This window comes from Scyliorhinus canicula, chromosome 18 (genome assembly GCF_902713615.1).
Source record: "Scyliorhinus canicula chromosome 18, sScyCan1.1, whole genome shotgun sequence".
Lineage (NCBI taxonomy): Eukaryota > Metazoa > Chordata > Chondrichthyes > Carcharhiniformes > Scyliorhinidae > Scyliorhinus > Scyliorhinus canicula.
In genome coordinates, this window is record NC_052163.1 from 119,991,871 (window position 1) to 120,013,997 (window position 22,127).

The following is a 22,127-nucleotide window of genomic DNA, read 5'->3' on the forward strand; positions in this document are numbered from 1 at the left end:
CAACAAGCACGTCTTTCAGGACGTGTGGGAGGAAACCGGAGCACCCGGAGGAAATCCATGCAGACACAGGGAGAACAGACAGTGACCCAAGCCGGGAATCGAACCTGGGACCCTGGCGCTACCTAATCACTGTGCCGCCCTGTGTGTTTTGGGAATTTGGGACAGAATGCAAAGAAGTGCTGTTTACTTTCTAACTTTTTGCTCTTCAGAGAGTGGCCTTGCCCTACTGCAGGAGTGGAGGCTACCAGGGAAAATGGAATGCTGTCCCTCAGGGGAATGGAGTATAAACGCAAGGATGTTGGGCTAAAATTGTACAGGGCATTGGTGAGCTTACGTCTGGAGTACCGTGATATTAAAAACAGAACATGCTGGAAAGGCTCAGCGGGTCAGACAGCACCTGTGGAGGGAGAAACTGAGTTAACGTTTTGGATGTCTGGACGGGACATTAACTCTGTCCATCTCTTCACAGATGTTGCCAAATCTGATGCGTCTCCCCAGCCTTTCCTGTTATTACATGATTCCCAGCATCTGCAGTACTTTGCTTTCACCAAGCTTCCGGTGCGCAGTTTTGGTCTCCTTACTAAGAAAGGATATTAATACATTAGCAGCGCAGAGAAGTTTCATTCAGTAGAATTCCTGGGGAAAGATTGGGTCTGTACCCATTGGAGTTTAGGAGAATGAGAGGCGACCTTATTGACATCTACAAGATCATGGCAGGACTTGCCAGGGTAAATGCTGAAGGACGTTTCCCCCTGTGGGAGAGACAAGAACCAGGCAACACAAATTTAAAATAAGAGGGCATCCATTTAAGACTCACGCGGAGAACATTTTTCTGTGAAGGTCACAAATCTGTGGAACTCTTTCCCCCCCCAGAGTGGTGGAGGTAGGGTCATTGAATTTTTTAAAGGCAGGAACAGATATAGGCTTGAGTAACGAGGGAGTAAAAGGGTATATAAGGGGTGGACAGGAATGTGGTATTGAGCTACACCCATCAGATCCACAAGGATATTACTGAATGGCAGAGCAGGTTTAAAGGGCCAAATGGCCTATTCCTGCTCCTAATCTGTATGCTCTTCTCTACATGCTTAATCTGAGTATTCCTCATACCAGAATAGAATTTATGACTGAGGAGAGGCCATTCAGCCTGTCAGGCTCAAGTTGGCTCTTTGCAAAAAAAATTGGGCCACCCCAAAGCTCTGAAAATCAGATCCTTTCCTGTTTTCTGGGCAGATTAACTAAGCTCCTATTGAACGGCTGCTGCTACTAGCCCTATATGGCCGATTCCCAGCCCGGTATGGCTGATATCGTGGTCTTGTCTAATTCCCCTTTGAAGGCCATGATTGAATCTGAATCTGCCTCCACTGCACCCTTGGGCAGTGCGTTCCAGTGTCTAATCATTCGCTGCACAAGAAGTTTATTTCCCCATGGTTCCTATGGTGCAGACTCGATGGGCCGAATGGCCTCCTTCTGCACTGTATGTTCTATGGCAGTCACCTGGAATTGGGTCTGCTCCGATTCTCGGCCCCCCCCTGCCAGGGAGAGGTTCTCTCTCTATTGCCGGGGCCCTTGGTGACTTTGGGAACCTCTGGTCTCATCTCCACGCAGCTAAAGCACGACAGAATTATTCACTGGCCTTTTTCACCGGGCAGAGTTTTAATACCTCGCGTTCACTCCCGGTGCACTCTAAGCACTTTGCCGATATCACACTTGAAACACGTGTGGTGATTCTGGCCAACGATAATGAGACGAGAGAAGGAACGGCACTTGATGTTTAAGATAAGGCATTGGTGAGGCAGCAGGTTGGCACAGTGGTTAGCACTGCTGCCTACGGCGCTGAGGACCCGGGTTCGAATCCCGGCCCTGGGTCACTGTCCGTGTGGAGTTTGCACATTCTCCCCGTGTCTGCGTGGGTTTCGCCCCCACAACCCAAAGATGAGCAGGGTAGGTGGATTGGCCATGCTAAATTGCCCCTTAATTGGAAAAAATAATTGGGTACTGTAAATTTATTTTTAAAAATAAAAAAAAAGATAAGGCATCGGGAGTCAAATAGCTTTGGGCCAGGAGAGTGTAAAACCACGGGTAAATTAGAGCCAATCCTTCAAAGTGCAATTGGTATTGATGGGACGGACTTGGTTTGCCAAATCATTAATGATCGTTATTAAGCCCACATGACTGTGAAAAATCCTGAAGGTTCAATTTTTAAAACATTGAACTTTTAACCCAGCAGTTTTTTGTTTTTTTAAACTCTTACAACTGGCACTTAATTGCTTGTGAAACAATTTAGTGACACCCCAAAGACAGTGGTTGGGGGGAGGGGGGGGCGGAATCCTCCGATCCACCGACAGCACAAACTCGCTTGCAGGTCCCCCACGGATTGGGGTGGCCCACAATGGGAAAGCCAATTGGCTGGCTATGGGTACGGCGAATCCCGCTGCTGGCATACCGCGCAGGAGAACATGGCTGGCGGACCAGAGAATTCTTCCCACTGTATCTACCGGTTCTCATCTCTGCAAGATTGGGGTACAGACCTGGAGGCTCCCAATGTGCAGAAGGTAAAAACACAGGACACTATTGATAGAGGGACTTCACAACCACCAAATGCCTCAGAAATGATTACAAAAGTAATTAATTTTAGTTATGTGATCACTGTGGTGATGCAGGAAAACACAGCAAGCTCCCACAAACAGCAAATTAATCAGTTTTTTCGTGAGGTGGATAGAGGGATAAATATTGGCCTGGATACGGATAACTCCCCATCCCATCTTTTGAAATAGTGCCAAGGGATCTTTTACACCCATTGATGGGGCAGACAGGTTTCAGATAACATCCGAAAGACGGCACCTCCGACAGTGCAAGCACTCGGTTCCCAGGAGGTCAGTCTGGATTTTTGTTCTCCAGCACAACTTGATCCAGAACCTTCTGACTCGAGTGGCCATGAGCCACTGCAGACACTACATCTGGCAAATCTAAATCTCAAAGACAACAGGGTTTCTGGATGAGGGCATTGAAGTTCTGGAGTCTGAGGGTCAATGAACATTGGAGAAATAAAAGAATATCCTCCAATTGTGTTGAACTGCAAAATAGCAAACCCAACACTTGCAGCTATACAAATTAAATGCATGACAGTCCATTCAAGCCTTTAGCAGGAGAGATTTTTTAATAGGCAAACGATTAGATGCCCATCTGATCACTTCCCCAAAAACAGGAGTACACAAAAACTCTATTACTAACGAAGGCTCTCAACATACAACAATACAACTATATGTACAGGCACTTTTACATATCATTTTCACATATGTACACTTCAATATATTATTATATAGACAATTTGCAATCTGAGGGTATACACATTCACTACATGAGGGTTAGTACTAAGGCGAGACATGCCAAGTAAATGGGGGCTATCTGGTGATGGGCTGGAGCTCCATTTCGGTCACCCTCAGTCCTGGGGGAGGTGTGCAGTTTGAGAACATTGAGGTGCAGTGCTTTCAGGTCCTCCAAGGCCCCATGGGCGGCCATGGAGAATGCCGGGTCCCCCGTGGTCAGGAGGTCGAAGACGCAGGAGTGGAAGTAGACGTCCTCCACCTGGAGAATCTCCCGACACTTGGCCGTAGCGCTCTCCACCGTGTACGCCTGCCGGGGCCCCTGCAGCTTGGGGCTGGACAGCCTCCGGGACAGGGTGTGCTCCTTGATGAGCTCGCTTCTGGGGCAGCCGTGGAGGCAGAGCTGCAGGCACACACTCTCATCTGCATAGTTTAAAGTCTCTTCGGGGACCCTGATAGCAAAGGTCAGGTACTTTCCCACTTGGCGCACAATGATGGTGGTGCCAATGTAGCGGGCTTGGATTTCAACTTGGCGGCTGCCTGCTTTCTCGAGTATTCTCAAGCTGTTCTCACCCTCCCTCTCGCTGCCACTTTTTGTACCATCCACAAATGCTGATGGGAGGTCATCTGTTGTTGCTTGATAAACCTTCTGTTCTGTGCATCCCTGAAAGCTCTTAAATATGATGGTGATCTGTACAAAAACAAGAATTAGTAAAGGTTAGCATTGATAAAGGCTGTCTCAAACTTTTTAAATAACTTCATAAACCACAAACCACTTCCTTAGATCCCTCCATATTAGGGAGGAAGACTGATCTAACAATGAGCCAGCAGAGGGACAATGGTCTCCGCTTGTACTGCAGGATCCCATGACGAAAAGATCCCAAAGTGTTTCACGGTGGCATCGTCAGAGAAAATGAAGGCAGAGCCAAGAAAAAAAATCAACCGAGGTGATCAGAGGCTTGGGTTTTGAGGAGAACGAGATGGAAAGTTTAAGGAGAGAATCCTAGAGAATGAAGACATGGCTGCCAATGGGTGGGGTTGGAGAAGGTTAGAGATGTGGATGCCATAAGGGCACACACAGTTTGCACCCAGCGTCACCACGGAAGGGCTGAACAATTATTTTTTTGTGGAACAGGTGCAGAAGGCATGTGGGTCAGTGAGCATTCGTCACAAATCACTCGCCTGGGACCTCTCACAATCCAGTGCTTGCCTTGAGTACATACTCAAATCCTGGAGTGAGGCTTGCATGCAGGTCCACAGATCCTTAAAGTGGGGCACAGGTGGAAATAGTGGGAAAGAAAGGATATGGCATGCTTGCCCTCATAGGATGGGGTATCGAGTATAAAAGCTCGAAATTATGTTACAGCTATATAGAACGTTGATTAGACCACATTTGGAATAGTGTGTCCAATTCTGGTCACCACACTACCAGAAGGACGTGGAGGCTTTGGAGAGAGTGTACAGAAAAGGTTTAGCAGGATGTTGCGTAGTATGGAGGGTATTAGCTATGATTGTTCTCCCTAGAGAGGCAGAGGCTGAGGGGGCGATCTGATAGAAGTTTATAAAATTATTAAGGGCATAGATAGGGTGAACAGTTGGGAGTTTTTTTTCCCAGGCCAGAATTTAAAATTACAAGGGGGCAGAACTTCAAGGTGAGGGGAACAGGTTCAGTGGAGATATGCGGGGGAAGTTTTTTTTAAAAAAAAACAGTGTGGTGGTGGCCTGGAATGCACTGCCAAGTGAGGTGGTTGAGGCAGATACGTTAGCCACCTTCAAGACTAATCTGGACAGGCACATGAACAGACGAGGTATAGAAGGATGCAGGTGGTTGGTCTAGATAGGACACGTGATCGGCTCAGGCTTGGAGGGCCAAAGGGCCTGTTTCATGTTCTTTGTTTGTTATTTTGAAATGAATGTACAGGTTAAAAGACTTGATTTGATTGGGGCAAAACCTCGTGTGAATGTTCAGCGGTCACAATAAAAAAGCCACAAAACACAAGATAAATCAACGTGCAAGAGATTGGAGAACATATTTGGGCTTGTTAGGTCACAATCTTAAAATCCGAATTCAATAATTAATGACTGAACTCTGTTTTGTCACTAGCTTCTAGACCAATTGAAAACAAAGATTGTCCTTTAGATTGTAATGTTCCATAGAATGTCCAGTGCAGAAGGCCATTCGGCCCATCCAGTCTGCACCGGCCGTTGGAAAGAGCACCTGACTTAAGCCCAGGCTTCTACCCTATCCCTGCAATCCAACCTAACCCTTTGGACCCGAAGGGGCAATTTAGCGCAGCCAATCCACTTTACCTGTACATTTTGGACTGTGGGAGGAAACCGGAGCACCCGGAGGAAACCCACGCAGACGCGGGGAGAAAGTGCGAACTCCACACAGACAGTGACCCGAGGCCGGAATTGAACCTGGGACCCTGGAGCTGTGAGGCAGCAGTGTCACCCGATGGTCGAAACCCACAGAGCAAGGAAGCTAACTTTACCACAGGAGCTCATTTCAGCATCACCTAGAAACAGTTCCCGAAGGCATTACTCGCCAAATCTAGCAAGTTGCTTTCATAACCATCCTCGAATTATAATATTAATTGAAACTGAGCTAGTGGCAGCATTCCTGCGCTCAGTCAAGTAATGAACTTGCCTTTTTCTAAACCATTATAATCACGGCACGTGGGTGTTGCAGGCAAGGCATTTGTTGACCATCCTCTATTGTCCTCGAATGGCTCACTGGGCCATTTCAAAGGGCAGTCAAAAGTTAACCACATTGCTGTGGGTCTCAAGCCATGTATGTTTACAGCAGGTTTCATCCCCTGAAGGATATTAATGAACCAGATGGGTTTTTACAACAAATCGATGCTAGTTGCCATGGTCACCATTACTGAGACAAGCTATAAGTTCCAGATCTATTCATTGAATTTAAATTCCACCAGTTGTCTTGATGGGATTTGAACCCATGCACCTGCGGCATTAGCCTGGGCCCTCTGGATTACCAGTCCAGTGACATTACTACAACACCATCACCACTGCATGTAGGCGGGTCTGAAGGACAAACATCCACAGATAAACCTGAGTTCACCTTGTTCGATGTCCGCAGCCTTCTCTAGTATTAAAAGCCCTGCTACACTCTTCAATCCTCAAGACTTGAACAGTTTTCCCATTCTTCCAACTCACTCGCCACACCTGCCAATGTGCACCTTCACCTTCAGTGGGCGGCAGGGCGGCACAGTGGTTAGCACTGCTGCCTCACAGCGCCAGGGACCCGGGTTCAATGCGACCTTGGGTGGCTTGTGTGGAGGTTGCACTCGCTCAGTGTCTGCGTGGGTTTCCTCCCACAGTCCAAGCATGTGCATGTCCAAAAAGGTTAGGTGGGGTTACAGGCATGGGTGGGGCATGGGCTGAGGTAGGGTGCTCTTTCAGAGAGTTGGTGCTGACTTGCTGGACCGAGTGTAGGGAATTGGAGAAGCCCTCTCCCATTTAGTTCTGCTGTCAGAAAGTTGTAACTTCAGGTCCCCCTCGGGGCGTAGTCCAGGCAGCTGACACATTCATTTATTGGAAGGGGTTACTGTATTGCTGAAGGATTTTCACCTTTCAGCTGAGGGAAGCACTCTGGGCAGCAGGGTGGCACAGTGGTTAGCACTACTGCCTGACAGCACCGAGGACCCGGGTACGATCCTGGCCCCGGGTCACTGTCCGTGTGCACATTCTCCCCATGTCTGTGTGTCTCACCCCCACAACCCAAAGATGTGCAGAGTATGTGGATTGAACATAGAACATACATTGCAGAAGAAGGCCATTCAGCCCATCGAGTCTGCCCCTCACTTAAGCCCTCACTTCCACTCTATCCCCGTTACCCAAACTTCCACCCTATCCCCGTAACCCAATAACCCCTCCTAACCTTTTTGGTCACCAAGGGCAATTTAGCACGGCCAATCCATCTAACCTGCACGTCTTTGGACTGTGGGAGGAAACCGGAGCACCCGGAGGAAACCCACGCAGACACGGGGAGAACGTGCAGACTCCGCACAGACCGTGACCCAGCGGGGAATCGAACCCGGGACCCTGGCACTGTGAAGCCACAGTGCTATCCACTTGTGCTACCGTGCTGCCCCGGATTGGCCATGCTCAATGGTCCCTTAATTGGAAAAAGAAGTGAATTGGGTAATTTACATTAAAAAATATAAAAGCTAAGGGAATCACTTCACTGTAAGTGGTTGTGAAAGGGTCACATTGGACTGAAAATGAAGCCATCCCAGGGTTCTACCAAACATGGCGCGCCCTCAAACTTAAGAAAAAAGAAACACACTGCCGGTGATTTACCTCTGCCACGAATGGGATCAGGGTTTGTGCAAGATTAATAATATTTTAGATTGAAACAAACAAAACTAAGGGACAAATTAAGAGGGCAGCCCCTTAATGGGAAACTGCATTAAAGAAAAACAAGCTGCAAAAGAAACTTAAAACATCAAACCAAAATGCGATTAACAGGGTTGGTACCCCAGTTCCCTGCGGTTCCCATCCCATCGGGCACAGAAGGGCTCTATAGTGCCAGCAGACATCTCCCTAAAGAAACCCAGCCACCAACATAGCCATAGTAGAGGGGCAGACAAGAGGAATGTGGTAAACAAATTAATTGTACCCAAGTGATCTTATTTTGAAAGTTCTGACACAATGTTTTCAAGAGTAGGAAATTCACTCAGAATCCAACTGGGAATTCCAAGAAACCTTTTTTTGCCCCCAAAAAAAGAAAGGGTATTGTGAAGGTGGAACTCTCCACGTGAGTGGTCGATGTGAATAGTTTAGATGCATTTGAGGGGTGTTAGACATGCATCTGAGAGAGAAGGGAACAGTGGGCTACGATGGTAGATTTAGAGGACGAAAGAGGTGCGGAAGGAGTCTGTGGCCTATATACTTTGATGCAATCCATAGATTGACTTTTGATGATATATTCACAACACAAACAGGACAACAAATGTCACCTGTGGTGTGATTTGGGATCGAGGAACATGGCTCTAACAGAAGGCAGGCCCGGGAATTAAGGTCTGGACAAAGCCACCTAATCAATCATTAAGTAGAAAAAAGGTGACAAAATGGCCTCATCCAATATTAACGCACCCATTGAATTGAAATCCTATTAGGTGACCCCGGTTAAACCATTTGAACAAAGATACCCATTTTTAAAAATAGTAGCTGTTACTAATTGCTATTTCAAACACCCTCCAACAGCCCCTCCGACTTCCTCATCTCACGGTGCGAGACTCCGGGAGGAGGGGGGGGGGGGGGGGGTCGTTCGGCCTTTGTGGGATTGATGAACAACAGGACCTTGTACTGAACGACAGGAGAGAATATCTGAATAAACTGAAATGCGGCAACTCCTGAGATTGCCTGTGGATTAAATGACTTCAATATGATTTTAGAATACAATGGCATTTAATCAAAGCCTTTTGACGCAGCCCCACAGCAATTAATTAACACGAAGGATTAAATATCGCCATTTAATTGCCGAATGACAACATCAGCCGCCCAAAAAAAAACTGTTGCAGAAAATAGTTTTAGCAGCACAAATAACATGCGAGGAACTCGGTTTCCAAATGTATTCCTCTGCAGGATTGACTAATTTTCAATAATCATTGTTGACTTCATAGACATGTGCCATGGAGTCTCAGGGGCCACTTGTAACTCAATGTTCTTATTAATTTGCATAAGATGCTCACGGGAACAGATTTCATAGACTTGCTTCGAATTTACAATGCAGACGAGGCCATTCAGCCCACCTCGCACAGCCTAGTATTCATGCTCTACATAATTCACCTGCAACCCCATCAGCACATCCCTCTCGTGAGCTTATCTACCTTCTCCTTATATGCAACCATGCTGTTTGCCTGAACTACTTCCTGTGGTTGCAAGCTCCACATCATATTCTCACCGCTCTGGGGATAGAAACCTCTCCCAAATTCCTTATTGGATTTACTGGAAATTTCAAATATTCCATTCCCATTTACCTTCATTCACCAATCAGGTGAGGGGAACTGGAAATGGCTTTTCCTGAATTTCCCGGCTCCACAAAACACAGGGCCAGTAAATAAGAAACGGAATTTCGGGGTAGGTGGAAGAATAACCATGCTTGTTTTAGGTGAGCGGTTTAGATTCAGGGCTCTTGTGCGTTAGTTACAGTGCGAGGGAATGGCATCCACTTGCTAAAACAGTACAGGAAAGGGCGGCACGGTAGCGCAGTCATTAGCACTGCTGCGTCACAACATAGAACAGACAGTGCAGAAGGAGGAAATTCGACCCATCGAGTCTGCACCGACCCACTTAAGCCCTCACTTCCACCCCATCCCCGTAACCCACTAACCCCTCCTAATCTTTTTGGTCACAAAGGGCAATTTTATCATGGCCAATCCAGCTAACCTGCACATCTTTGGACTGTGGGAGGAAACCGGAGCACCCGGAGGAAACCCACGCACACACGGGGAGGACGTGCAGACTCTGCACAGACAGTGACCCAAGCCGGCAATCGAACCTGGGACCCTGGCGCTGTGAAGCCACAGTGCTATCGACTTGTGCTACCGTACTGCCCTAAATCCCGGCCTCGGGTCACCGTCCGTGCGGAGTTTGCACAATCTCCCCGTGTCTGCGTGGGTCTCACCCCCACAACCCAAAGTGTGCGGGGAAGGTGGATTGGCCACATTAAACTGCGCCTTAAATTGGAATTTTGTTTTATATAAAAGTACAGGAAGCGAAAAGCAAGGCAGCTCATTGGTAATGAATCTCAGATGCATTAGCATTGCGACAGTGTCAGAGAATATGGGGTAGACGGAGTTGAAGTCCACGTTCCCAATGATTTGAGTACAGCTCTAAGTTGCTGATGACCGTGGCCATTCCGATTTCGGATTTAGTTGATGGGGCAACACAGACTTTCAAAACTTTGTCCTGCGACATAACATTGTAAAATCCCAGCTTCACCATCAGCACCTGGTATTCAGCTCAAGGATAGGTTCATGTCCAAAGCTAGAGTGCTGGCTGCCTGTCATGAGAAGTATCGCAGGCAAGCCCCGTTTGTGTTGCAACAGTAGCTTCTCATAGCGGGGATTCGGGCTGGTATCCAGCCTTCTTTCTTACCACAGAGGATGCTGAGGATGTTTGAGGGCACTGCCTTGTGATCAGCAATCTCAAACTATGGCACGCGAACTAGGTGACCTTTCCGGCTCTATGAGCACATTTTGCGCAATATTTGGAAAATTAAGGCAGCTGGAGATAAAGAAAGATTGGCGTTTCTATTCACGACCTCAGGCCGGGCCACCCCAAACATTCCCTGCTGTAACACAGGGAAATGCAACGGCTTTCACACAAAGAATATGAGGTAACAACCAGAAACAAAAAGTGACTTTAATGAGAACATATTTATGTTCTTACATCTTGATGTTGGCGAGGGATAAATATCAGCCAGGTTAAATTCTGTCCTGCCCACATTCAAGCTCTCTTTCAAAAAAGGGAACAGCAAAGTAAACGCACCCCCCCCCACCTCCCTCCCCCCTCCCCAAACATAATTCAGCACTGTTCACCCTGCTTGATGCACCAAAGACTCCTCCAACCAGTATTGGTATTGACTTAAAGCTTGCACAATCTTCGAGGCTGAAACTCCCCGTGTAGTGCTGAGGGAGTGCTGCACTGTCAGAGGTGCAGCTAAGAATTCCAATCGAAACCTTGCCTGCCCTATCAGGCAAAGGCTAAAGATCCAATGGTGCTATTGTGAAAAGGGCAAGGGAGTTCTCCCTGGCGTTGGGATCAGTATGTACCGCTTTAAAATCAACATAACCAAATCAGATCATCTGTTCATGGTCATCATGCTGCAGGTGGGAGCCTGACGTTTCCTACATTACTTCACAATTACTTCATTGGCTGGCATGGTGGGGGTGGCAGAAGGCACTGTACAAATGCCAATGTCTCTTTCTTAAATAACCTCTTTTTTTGCAGCACGATCTCCTCAAGAAGTGAAGCGACGGTGCATCAAATCGATGTGCCAGCTCGCAACGTGGTGCTCAACGCATACTCGTTCTGGGATCTTCAACATTTGGGAAGGGCGTGTACGTTTACCACCTCAAAGCACCCAAACAATGCATCACACTGCACAAACAGCAAAACCCCACATCCAACGATGAACTGATTGAACAGGGGAGGAGGAGAGACCAGGAACAGGGTGGGGGGGGGGGAAACAGGGGTGTTCAAAGAGAGCGAGAAAGGTGCAAACAAGATACTTCTTCACCAACATCCTATTTCTGCTGGATGTCAGACAGGGAACTCACTGGATCTTAGTGCAACTCCTCGCCCAAAATAATCTGCCATCTTTACAACTCAGGCAGGGCATCAGGAGAATGGGTACCAGGGGGTGACAGTTTCCGCAGGACTGTGCGAGTGCGGAAGTTTCTAGTGGTTAAAATATTAGTGGGGGAGGGGGTGTGGACTGAACGATTGCCAGTTGTTGAAGAACCGTTGTCGGACTTGCACCCAGGGCTACCTCGGAACGAACAGTAACAGTGTTCACACACGGGCACCAGATTTTCCATAGGTAACAAATTTTTCAACGTCTGAAAAGCCCCAGTGTACCTCTCCAGCGCTCTGCCTAGTCTAAAGCATGTTGTTGCTGGAGTTCAGCCCAGCCAGCTAACATTTTAGCAACTGTACCAGGCTGGAAACGTGGGGCAAACTGTAGTGCAGGGGTGGGCAAACTACGGCCCGCGGGCTGCATGCGGCCCGCCAAAGGCCCACCAAGATCAAGTCATAAAAAAATTTTTTTTTTTTAATTTTAAGGTTAATGGGGGGGGGGGGGGGGGGGGGCTGTTGTGTTACTGGTATAGGGTGGATACGTTGACTGGAGTAGGGTGATCGTTGCTCGGCACAACATGTGTTTCATGTGAAGTTTCAACTTTAAAATATTAATTAATAAAAATTAATTGCTTTTTTTTTCTTTAAAAACCTTTTATTTTGGCTATTTTAAATATTAATTATTTTACTTAATATACTATGCGGCCCTTTAAAATTGTGAATTTCTGAATGTGGCCCTTGCACGGAAAAGTTTGCCCACCCCTGCTGTAGTGCTTCAATCTTTCTGCAAAAATTCTGAGATTTCCAGTGTCCAACATACCATCTGTGCTTCACATGGGAGGGAGTAGAAAAGATCACCTTGGTGTGGGGCCAGAAAGGGGCGAAGGGAGAGAGAGAGAGAGCGCGAGCTTCAGTCAACTTGAACTAACTCCAGATAACCAGATAACTGCCTGCTTGATCCAAACACAGAATCCCCATGAAGTCAAACCACTTCCCATTAAATCCCACGGAGCACAATTCCTGATCCAGCAACGCCTCATTGATGTAGAATGCTAGTTTTGGCTGAAGGTGCAGCATCCAATCCATTCAATCCCAAATGAAAAACGCTCAGGAAAGCACCTGGGAAGGGGGGAGGGGGGGTGGGCAGCACACTCCCTCTTCCTCCTCCCCCATGTCCCACCCTACCCACAGTACCTCAGGAAGTGCATCAATGGCCAGTCCTGGTTGGCACAGGCCTCCTAACCAATGGTTACATCCAGGTCAGAAATGCCAACTTTGCCCAGAAAGGCAGGCAGCGCTACCTGCGGCACTGGTGGGGTGGGGGGGGCATTATCATCTCCCCTGCTGAGAAGGGGCACCGCAACGTACAATCACTGTAGCGCAGGAGGCCATTCGGCCCATCGGATCCGGCCGGACCCTCTGAAAGAACGCGCTACCTCGGCCCACAACCCACCCTATCACCCAATAACCCCACCTAACCGTTTGAACGTGAAGGGACAATTTAGCACGGCCAATCCACCTAATATGCATATCTTTGGCCTGTGGGAGGACAACGGAGGAAACCCACGCAGGGTGAAAGTGCAAAATCGCACACAAACAGTACCCAAGGCCGGAATTGAACCGGTGTCTCTGGTGCTATGAGGCAGCAGTTCTAACTACTGTGCCACCCGGCCCTCACAGAAGTTGCCACTGGCCCACTAACCAGACTTAACACACTGCACTCCGCGCTCTCACTTTGCCTCAGATTCACCTTCAACAAGGGCTCCGAAGAGTGCTGTGGTGATTTGCCCAATTGCCAACATACCCCAGCAGTGGGTCAAGTCCAATAGGATATTATACGTGCCACCTCTGTACCACACACTGGTACCTGCAGCAGTTTGCCAATCACAGTAACAACCCTCGCACAGCAATTGACTGACAGAACGCAATTCCTTGTCAATCATCTGCATTAATGAAAATAAATTCCTGCACTCCTGGTCCCCACGGAGATAAAATATTTTGTAGAACATTCGAGCAGCCACAATCTACCAATGCATTGAAGCAAGCTAAAGATCTCCTGAATTCCACATCTACTCTCATTAATGTTTTGGAAGGGTGGGGACCAGGTAGGTGGCAGAAATCCTTTTCCAGTTGGTAAATCAAGATCGGGAGGCCACGGAGATTCATTGCAGGATTCAGGAAAAAAAAGTGCACAGGAGGAACCCTCATCCGAGTGGGAGGCTGTGGAATTAATTTCGGAGCTTTGTGGTTGCGACAGAAACTGTCAACATTCAAACTCAGATTGGGTAGGTGGGCTCACAGAATCTATTTACAGTGCAGAAGGAGGCCATTCAGCCCATCAAGTCTGCACCGGCCCTTGGAAAGAGCACCCTATTTCAGCCCACGCCTCCACCCCATCCCCGTAACCCAGGAACCCCACCTAAACTTTTGGACACTTAAGGGACAATTTAGCATGGCCAAACCACCCAACCTTTAGACTGGGGGAGGAAATCAGAGCACCCGGAGGAAACCCACGCAGACATAGGGAGGAAGTGTAAACTCCGCACAATCTCCCAGAGCTCTGAGGCAGCAGTGCTAACTACTATGCCACCGTGCGGTTAAGGAGAAAGGATAAAGGGATATGGATACAGGGTGGATAAACGTGATGAACATTCTGCTTAAGAGCAGGATAAACAACACACCAGGCCGGGAATTCCTATTCCTCTTGGAAGCATGCCCCTTGTTACAGATTCATGGATGTTTACAAAACAGAAGGAGGCCATTCGGCCCGTCACAGACACGCAGATGAATAAAGATCTGACTACGCTAATCCCATTTTCCAGCTCTTTGTCCATAGTCCTGCAGACTACGATAGCGCAGGTGAATATTTAAATACTTCTTAAATGTCATTACAGTTTGACTCAACCACCCTATCGGACATTTGAGTTGTGGACTTCCACCACCGTCTCCTCAACTTAACCTTTCAACCCCTTACCTTAAATCTATGCCCCTGGTTATCCTCGTATGCTTTACAGAGTTAGACGAGCTGGAAATGGACATTTTATGTGCCTTCATTTGCAAGATCACCTCCCAGAAACATTTGGAAAACCTTCAAAAGATTTCCCTTTTCAATCTGTAGAGTATGAAACATTGGAATACACTTGTCCCCCCTTTATGAATCATGATTTTAAATTTTCCAAAAACCCCAAGAGATGACATTAAAGCTTCAAATGTGATGTGAAAGAATTCCAATCACTTCGAATCAACATCAGGACCTCTTGACCAATATTTCAAAATTCCCATTGACCATATGCAAGGCAATGGACGATTCAACCAGCGTACTGAGGAGCCTAACTTCATTCTCAGCCACAGCGTCAGAAACACTTTCATTGCACAATCCACAAGACCAGTTCAGGGCGGCACGGTGGCGCAAGTGGTTAGCACGCTTGCCTCACGGCGCCGAGGTCCCAGGTTCGATCCCGGCTCTGGGTCACTGTCCGTGTGGAGTTTGCACACTCTCCTCGGGTTTGCATGGGTTTCGCCCCCACAACCCAAAAAGATGCACAGGATAGGTGGATTGGCCATGCTAAATTGCCCCTTAATTGGAAAATAAATTAATGGGATACCCTAAAAAAAAAAAAATTTTTTAATCCATAAAACCAGTTCACATTTAACTTCCAATTTAAAACTTCAATTTACATAAATAATCCATAATATTTTGATCTGATGCAAATTATACTGCAGAGTCAAAGGCTCTGTATAAATTGGAACTTCAAAATTTTATTTTTAAAAAACCAACTTGTTTACTCCTCTTAATTTAAACTCAAGAAATGTAAACATATTCCCCCCCCCCCCCCCCCAACCCCCCCCCCCCTCATACAAATGTCCACTTTAGTGATATATAAACTGCTAAATTCAAACTGGGTTTTATCTGCTGCCCATTGAGGACACAGTCAGTAATCCCAGCCGTTTTAAGCAAGTTCGGACATTTGATACGAGGGAACGAGACTAAAAGCAACATGCGCGCAAGAGAAAATATATATATTTTTTAAAACAAACTTGAAAAGGTCCATTAAGAGCCAGAAACATCTGCGTCCAGGCAGTGCTTGGGAAAGGACTGAATGGTGCAGGGAGTTTGAATGCATTGCCATTTTGCTTCTGGGGCCCCGAGATATGAATACAGTTTGGATTGAGTGCATTGAAACAGTGATTAGTTCTTAGTGGAATGAGTGCAGGGCCAACTCCCAGAGGATTAGAATCCAGAGCACAAAACTGCTTATTCACCACTAATTGGAAGCTCGTTTGTGTTACCAATTTAGTACCACAGGGTCCCTCATCCCAATGGGGGGGAGGGGGGGGGAGATTGGCAAATATCCAGCTGCTGGCTTGACATGGGTCGTAAAAATGCTGCTTCTGTTCACATGCTGTGTAAGGGGAGAAAGGTTTCAACAGCCTGCAGAAATTCCATCCCTCTGTCTCTCACTAGCTCATTAGGGAGACCCGAGGTTATGGAGTTGCTTTGGCAATTTAGCCCCCCATTTGCATTCCAACACCTCTTGTTGATTGGCTCTTTCTGCTCCCCTACTTTCTCGCTCTCTCTGCTCCCCTACTTTCTCACCTTTTCTAAAAAAAAAGGGAGCGCCTCATTTGTTTCATGAATTTGAAAGCCCTATTGTGCCTTTAAACCTCTTGATCATGGTCTAGGAGTAATCTCTTGCATCATCTAAATCTCCCGCTTTAGTGTCCATTTGTTTGCATTTTCTCTTTGTTAAAAGGGATTCAATTATAGGGATAGTTTGGAGACAAATTACTCAGTTCTGTGAAACACAACAGTACCTGCCTGCTTCTGTGCTACAGATGTTGACTGAACTCCTCTGGATTCAAGTTAGCTTCTATAATGATATTTTTCTGCCAGACTTGATACAATGGCCCAATTTGTATTCAAAGAAAGTTAACTACACTATGAAGACGGTGAAAAGTTATGCCAGAAGATACCGTACACGAGAACATACAAACTAGGTGTTGGACTAGGCCTCTCGGCCTACAGAGCCATTCAATCATTGAAAAGATCAGAGCTGATCGGGTTGTTCCCTTGTTGATCAACATTCTGTCTAACTCAGCTTTTAATAATTTAATGACCCGACCTCCACTGCTCTCAGGAATACATTTCCAGACTAACAACCGAGGGAAAAATAATTCTCCTTCATTCGAAATGGTGTCCCGTCCACCCCAACAAGCCCCCTCAGGATCTTGCATGTTTCAATAAGATAGCCCCGCATTCTAAATCCCAACAGATACAGGCCCAACCTCTTAAGAGTAACCCAATTCTTCCCAGGAATCAGTCGATGAATCTTCACAGCACTGTTTCAAATGCCATTATGTCCTTCAAGGAGACCAAAACTGTACATAACACTCCAGGCGGGAGTCTCATCAACGCCTTGTACAACTGCAGCAGAACTTCCCTACTTTTAGATTCCATTCCCCTTGTAATAAACAACATTCCATTTGCCTTCCTAATCATTGCTGTACCTGCACACTGAGTATAAAGACCCTGAGGTTCTTCGGCACCACAATCTCGCTGTATTTAAATAACATGCTGCTGTTAAAGAGGATAAATTCACATTTCCCCCACACCATACGCCCACCTGGCGTATCCATATTACTTTTCAGACTCTTCATGTGTTACTTCAAATATGTGGCTTTAGGCCCAACCTCTTTTCAAGCCGTTTAGAAATACAAAAAGACATTTTCTATTGCGTATTGGGCACATTCTTGAAGGAAAAGAGCACTTAAGAAGGTCACATCCTTTTCTAATGGATGATCGGGTGGCATGGGAGCACAGTGGTTAGCACTCTTGCCTCACGGCACCAGAGTCCCAGGTTCGATTCCCGGCTTGGGCCACTGTCTGTGTGGAGTCTGCGCGTTCTCCCCGTGTCTGCGTGGGTTTCCTCCGGGTGCTCCGGTTTCCTCCCACAAGTCCCAAAAAGACATGCAGGTTAGGTGAATTGGACATTCTGAATTCTCCCTCCGTGTACCCGAACAAGCGAAGGAGTCTGGCGACTAGAGGATTTTCACAGTAACTTCATTGCACTGTTAATGTAAGCCTACTTGTGACATTAATAAAGATTCTCATTATTATAAAACCTTCCCACATGGGGACTTGCCACTGATGGAATCCAGGATTTAAGAGGCCCACAGAGAACAAACCTGAAGGACCACTTTGGCAAAGGGTCGTCTGGACTCGAAATGTTAGCTCTTTTCTCTCCCTATAGATGCTATCAGACCTGCGAGATTTTCCACCATTTTCTCTTTTGGGTCCTCTTCCCTACATTTACCTCACAGGAACTGTGCCTTTACATTGTATGAGTACTCCATTGTGAAAGGTCTAAAAAAAGGTCTCAGTTTCAGTAAACAACAGCGCCTTGAGTCAAAAGGTCATGGATTCATGACCCACAAGAAGGGAGAGTTGCACGGTCAAGAGGTAGCATCTTTGGGATGAAATATTAAACAGAGGTCCCACCTGTCCATGTCAGGTGGACCGAGAATATCCCTGGCGCTGTTGGAAGAGAAAGGAAGTTCTCCCTGGTGTTCTGGCCAATATTTAACAAAAATACAGATCATCTGATCACGATCTCAATTGTGGTTTGTGAGATCTTGCTGGGTGCAAATTGGCTGCTGCGTTGCCTACAGTACGACGCTGACTATATTCCAATAAAGTGCTTCTTTGGGTGGAAAGCACTTTGGGACTCGAGATCGTGTGAGATGCTATCTAAATGCAGATCTGTTTTTTCTTGCTTAAAATGGGATTGACTGGTTTTAGCCAACCGTGCAAGTTTACTTTGTGTTTCAGCTGCGGTGTGATCAAGGACCACACATCTGGGCACCGCAGCACTTGCCAAGCATCTAGGACAATATGGATGCAGGCAATTGCAAGTGCAGAGGAACAATCTCTGCAATGTGATCCACCCACCCGGATTCACTGGAACTAGAAGCAGCTTATTGACTGGGAGTCTGGTGGATCTACAGTGCCACAGGCCCGTGAAATCTTGGCTTGTTGGCACTACGCATCTCGGATCCGCTCCATTCCCAAATTGCACGCACCTAGAAATACAACCTGCTGTTCCAAAAGTGGCACCCTTAGATTTTCCTGCGTCAGTCAGCAACAAAGTGGTTACGGTAGGTGGCTTCCTCCCAGACACCCTGTTCGATGCCCACTTCTCATCAACAAATACAATTGGCCTCCATTCCGTTAATCTCCTTTCTACCCCAACACCAGCCTTTTGGAACTTGATACCCGGAAAATGGTTACTGGTAAAAATCCACCTACTTTCACCAAGCTGCAAGGTTGTGAGGTTGTGCACCTGGAGGTGGTTACAGAGATAGAAGAGGAGAAAGTCCACAGAGGGAATCATATGTTTGTCCTACAGAGTAGCCAACAACTCAACAACAACAAAAAAATACTGTGGCTGCTGGAAACCGAGTGAACACCGGTCTGGCAGCAAAGAATCAGGGTTAGACTGGTCAACAATGCTGAAGACAGGAATCAGTAACTGTTAACTGCTCTCGCCAAATACACTCCACTCCCCAAGATGCAGGGAGTTTTCCAGTAATTTCTATTCTGAAGCTTAAAGAGAAGTTAATCCCTTTCTGGATAATCTTTGACCTCATTTATTTCAGGGAAACCCATCGCCAACTGGCATCGAGGAGAAGTTTGCTTTTACCTCCCCAATCTAGACCCCATTCCACAACATCCCAGTCCAGAGCTGACCCAGGAGGGGTACATAGAACATACAGTGCAGAAGGAGGCCATTCGGCCCATCGAGTCTGCACCAACCCACTTAAGCCCTCACTTCCACCCTATCCCCGTAACCCAATAATACCTCCTTACATTTTTTGGACTAAGGGCAATTTAGCATGGCCAATCCACCTAACCTGCACATCTTTGGACTGTGGGAGAAAACAAGAGCACCCGGAGGAAACCCACGCACACACGGGGAGGACGTGCAGATTCCACACAGACAGTGACCCAGCGGGGAATCGAACCTGGGACCCTGGCGCTGTGAAGCCACAATGCTAGCCACTTGTGCTGCCCATAAGGCTTTGAAATCTGGCCATGATCTTGGCTCTGGTCTCTGGCAGGTCAGCAACTGCCCTCTCAAGCTACACGTTCAAGCGTTCAGCCTAATGCACTTGATAGAAATTCATCTGGTGCCGCTACAGTGGTTGAACCACACCAGTACACATTAGCACCACGCCCACTGCCTGGAATCAGCCCTCAAGTCAGCCAAAGCCCATGCTAGTTAGTAAAGCTGACTCTCCACCAGAATACATGCAAACTACTGCTACATACACACACACACACACAATGTGATGTATATACTGTATTCCATACTAGAATGTAAAATGTCCTTTGGCTTCAGTGCATATGGATGCCAAGGCAGCTAGGATCAGTTACAACCAAGCTAAATCCGATATGTGCTACAATTAATGATGTAGTTTTGTAGGCAAATTGTCAATGAACTCCAATCATAAAATATTTAGCACCAACACTGCCACATTCCTCATTCCACTAAAATACTGTCACCACTACTACTCAACAAACCCACTCTTGATCCCATGGTCCTCGAAATGAATGCCCCAATTCTAACCTCCAAGTTGTCTCGAATCCTAGAATGTTCTGTCACCTCCCCAAATCAGTCACCTCCAATTCCATGCAGATCTCTCCCATCCGCTTCAACCCAAGTCATGGATGTCAGTGGGTCCATTTGGCCCGCCATTGGCAACTCTGCCGCCAGCGTCCAAGTTCTAAGGTTGGAAGTCCTTCCTTAAAACTGCTCTGGCATTTCTCAAAGTCCTTTCTTCGAGCCTGGCCCGAACCACGATTTTAGACACCCATCACATCATCTGCCCCATTCCCCGCCCCCCACCTCTTCTGGCACAGAGTCAATTTGTGCCCAACTGTGCTTCTATTAAAGGCGATGGGATATTCTACGCTAAAAAGGTATTATAGATATAAGTTGCAAACATGACTGTGATGCACTCCCATTCTACAGTCTATCAACCACACCACACTCCTGCAGTTACCTAAACACCTCTTTTCTCACAATGTGGCCTCTGCACTCGCACCTTTAAAGCGTTTGGGATATCTTTCAACATGAAAAAAGTTGTTATACTAAAGTTGCCATTGGTATTCTTAAGTGTATCGTCGCACAACCTACCTGCCCTCAACTAATAGTCAGTTCTCTGCCTCCTTTGTGACAGTTTGGGCCCATCAATATGGTTGGAGCTGGAATTCAGTGCCATTTAGCGGATAGTTTGGCAAACGCCAACATGCTTCCTGGATGGGCCGAATGGCCTCTCTCCATTCTGTACGAGGTTGCTGCTAGAAAACTCTTTCTGCCCCTGCCACATCTCTCCCCACCACCCCATCCTCCACCACCACTCACTCCATCGCCCATCCTCAAGTTTACTTGGGATGCCACTGATTAGAAATTCCATTTGTTCACCTGCCTTGATATTTACAACACTTGATTTAACAAAACTGATCCCCAAACCACGAGGACACTTGATAGAAGCAGTGGGTTTAATTAGGTCAGGCAGACGGTGTTCAACTACCGCACATGGGTCAGAGATATTAAAACATTGTTAACCACAGTGAATAGGAGCCAAATCACCCCCTAGATGATTCGCCTTTAATTTCAGATCTCTCTCTTTGGTTTTATGCCAGCCTGGTTCAAATGGTCACACTCTTTGCCTGGAGTGAAAGGGTTCCAGGTTTAAACCCCACTAAAATTATACGTATTAGCCAATCATTAAAGGGAAGGTTACTTTGCCTATTAAAATTTACCCCAACGCTGAAATATCCTCCCTACGCCTCTCTGCCCATCTCCCTTCCTTTAAGGTGCTCCCTTCACAGCTACCTCTTGGACCAAGCCTTTGTCAACCCTCACTGTTTTACGAGATTGATAATTAGAATGATAGCACATCATAAACCCCAATTATAGTAATCACCAGTAAAATAGGACCTAGCTACCTGGGTAGAATACAACATGGTTTAAAAGTCACATCCCACAATTGCATAAATCATTTATTTTTTTGGTCCATTTAAGCTTGTAGTGTCCAATTAATTTTAAGCCATTTACTTATTACAATCATGTTTGCAGATCCCTTCTAAAAACAAAATACATTTACTCAAATCAGGGCATTTTATGAAGAATTTCCCAAATGTTAGTTTTATCTAAAATAGTCCCACTTTTGGGAGGGGGAGGAAAAGAGAGGGGGGGGGGGAGGGAGAAATGAAAGAGAGAGAGAGAAAAAAAGAGAGAGAGGCAGGAGGAGAGAGAGAAAAGAGAAAAAGGAGAGAGAAAGGAAAAAAGAGAAAGGAGAGAGAGAGAGAGAGAGAGAAAGAGAAAGAGAAAGAGAAAGAAAGGAGAGAGAGAGAGAGAGAGAGAGAGAGAGAGAGAGAGAGAGAGAAAGAAAGGAGAGAGAAAGGGA

The 22,127-nt window shown here is 46.7% G+C and overlaps 1 protein-coding gene across 1 annotated transcript in view; it reads right to left on the reverse strand.

Annotated features, from left to right (window-relative positions):
* Nucleotides 1-3,130: 3,130 nt before the first annotated feature.
* Nucleotides 3,131-22,127, reverse strand: part of rgmd (RGM domain family, member D) — a 103,541-nt gene continuing 84,544 nt past the window's right edge. Inside the window, exon 5 of the mRNA XM_038777690.1 lies at nucleotides 3,131-4,014. Within this exon, the coding sequence (XP_038633618.1) occupies nucleotides 3,355-4,014 (660 nt within the window). The 3' untranslated portion in view covers nucleotides 3,131-3,354. The remainder of the gene's footprint in view (nucleotides 4,015-22,127) is intronic.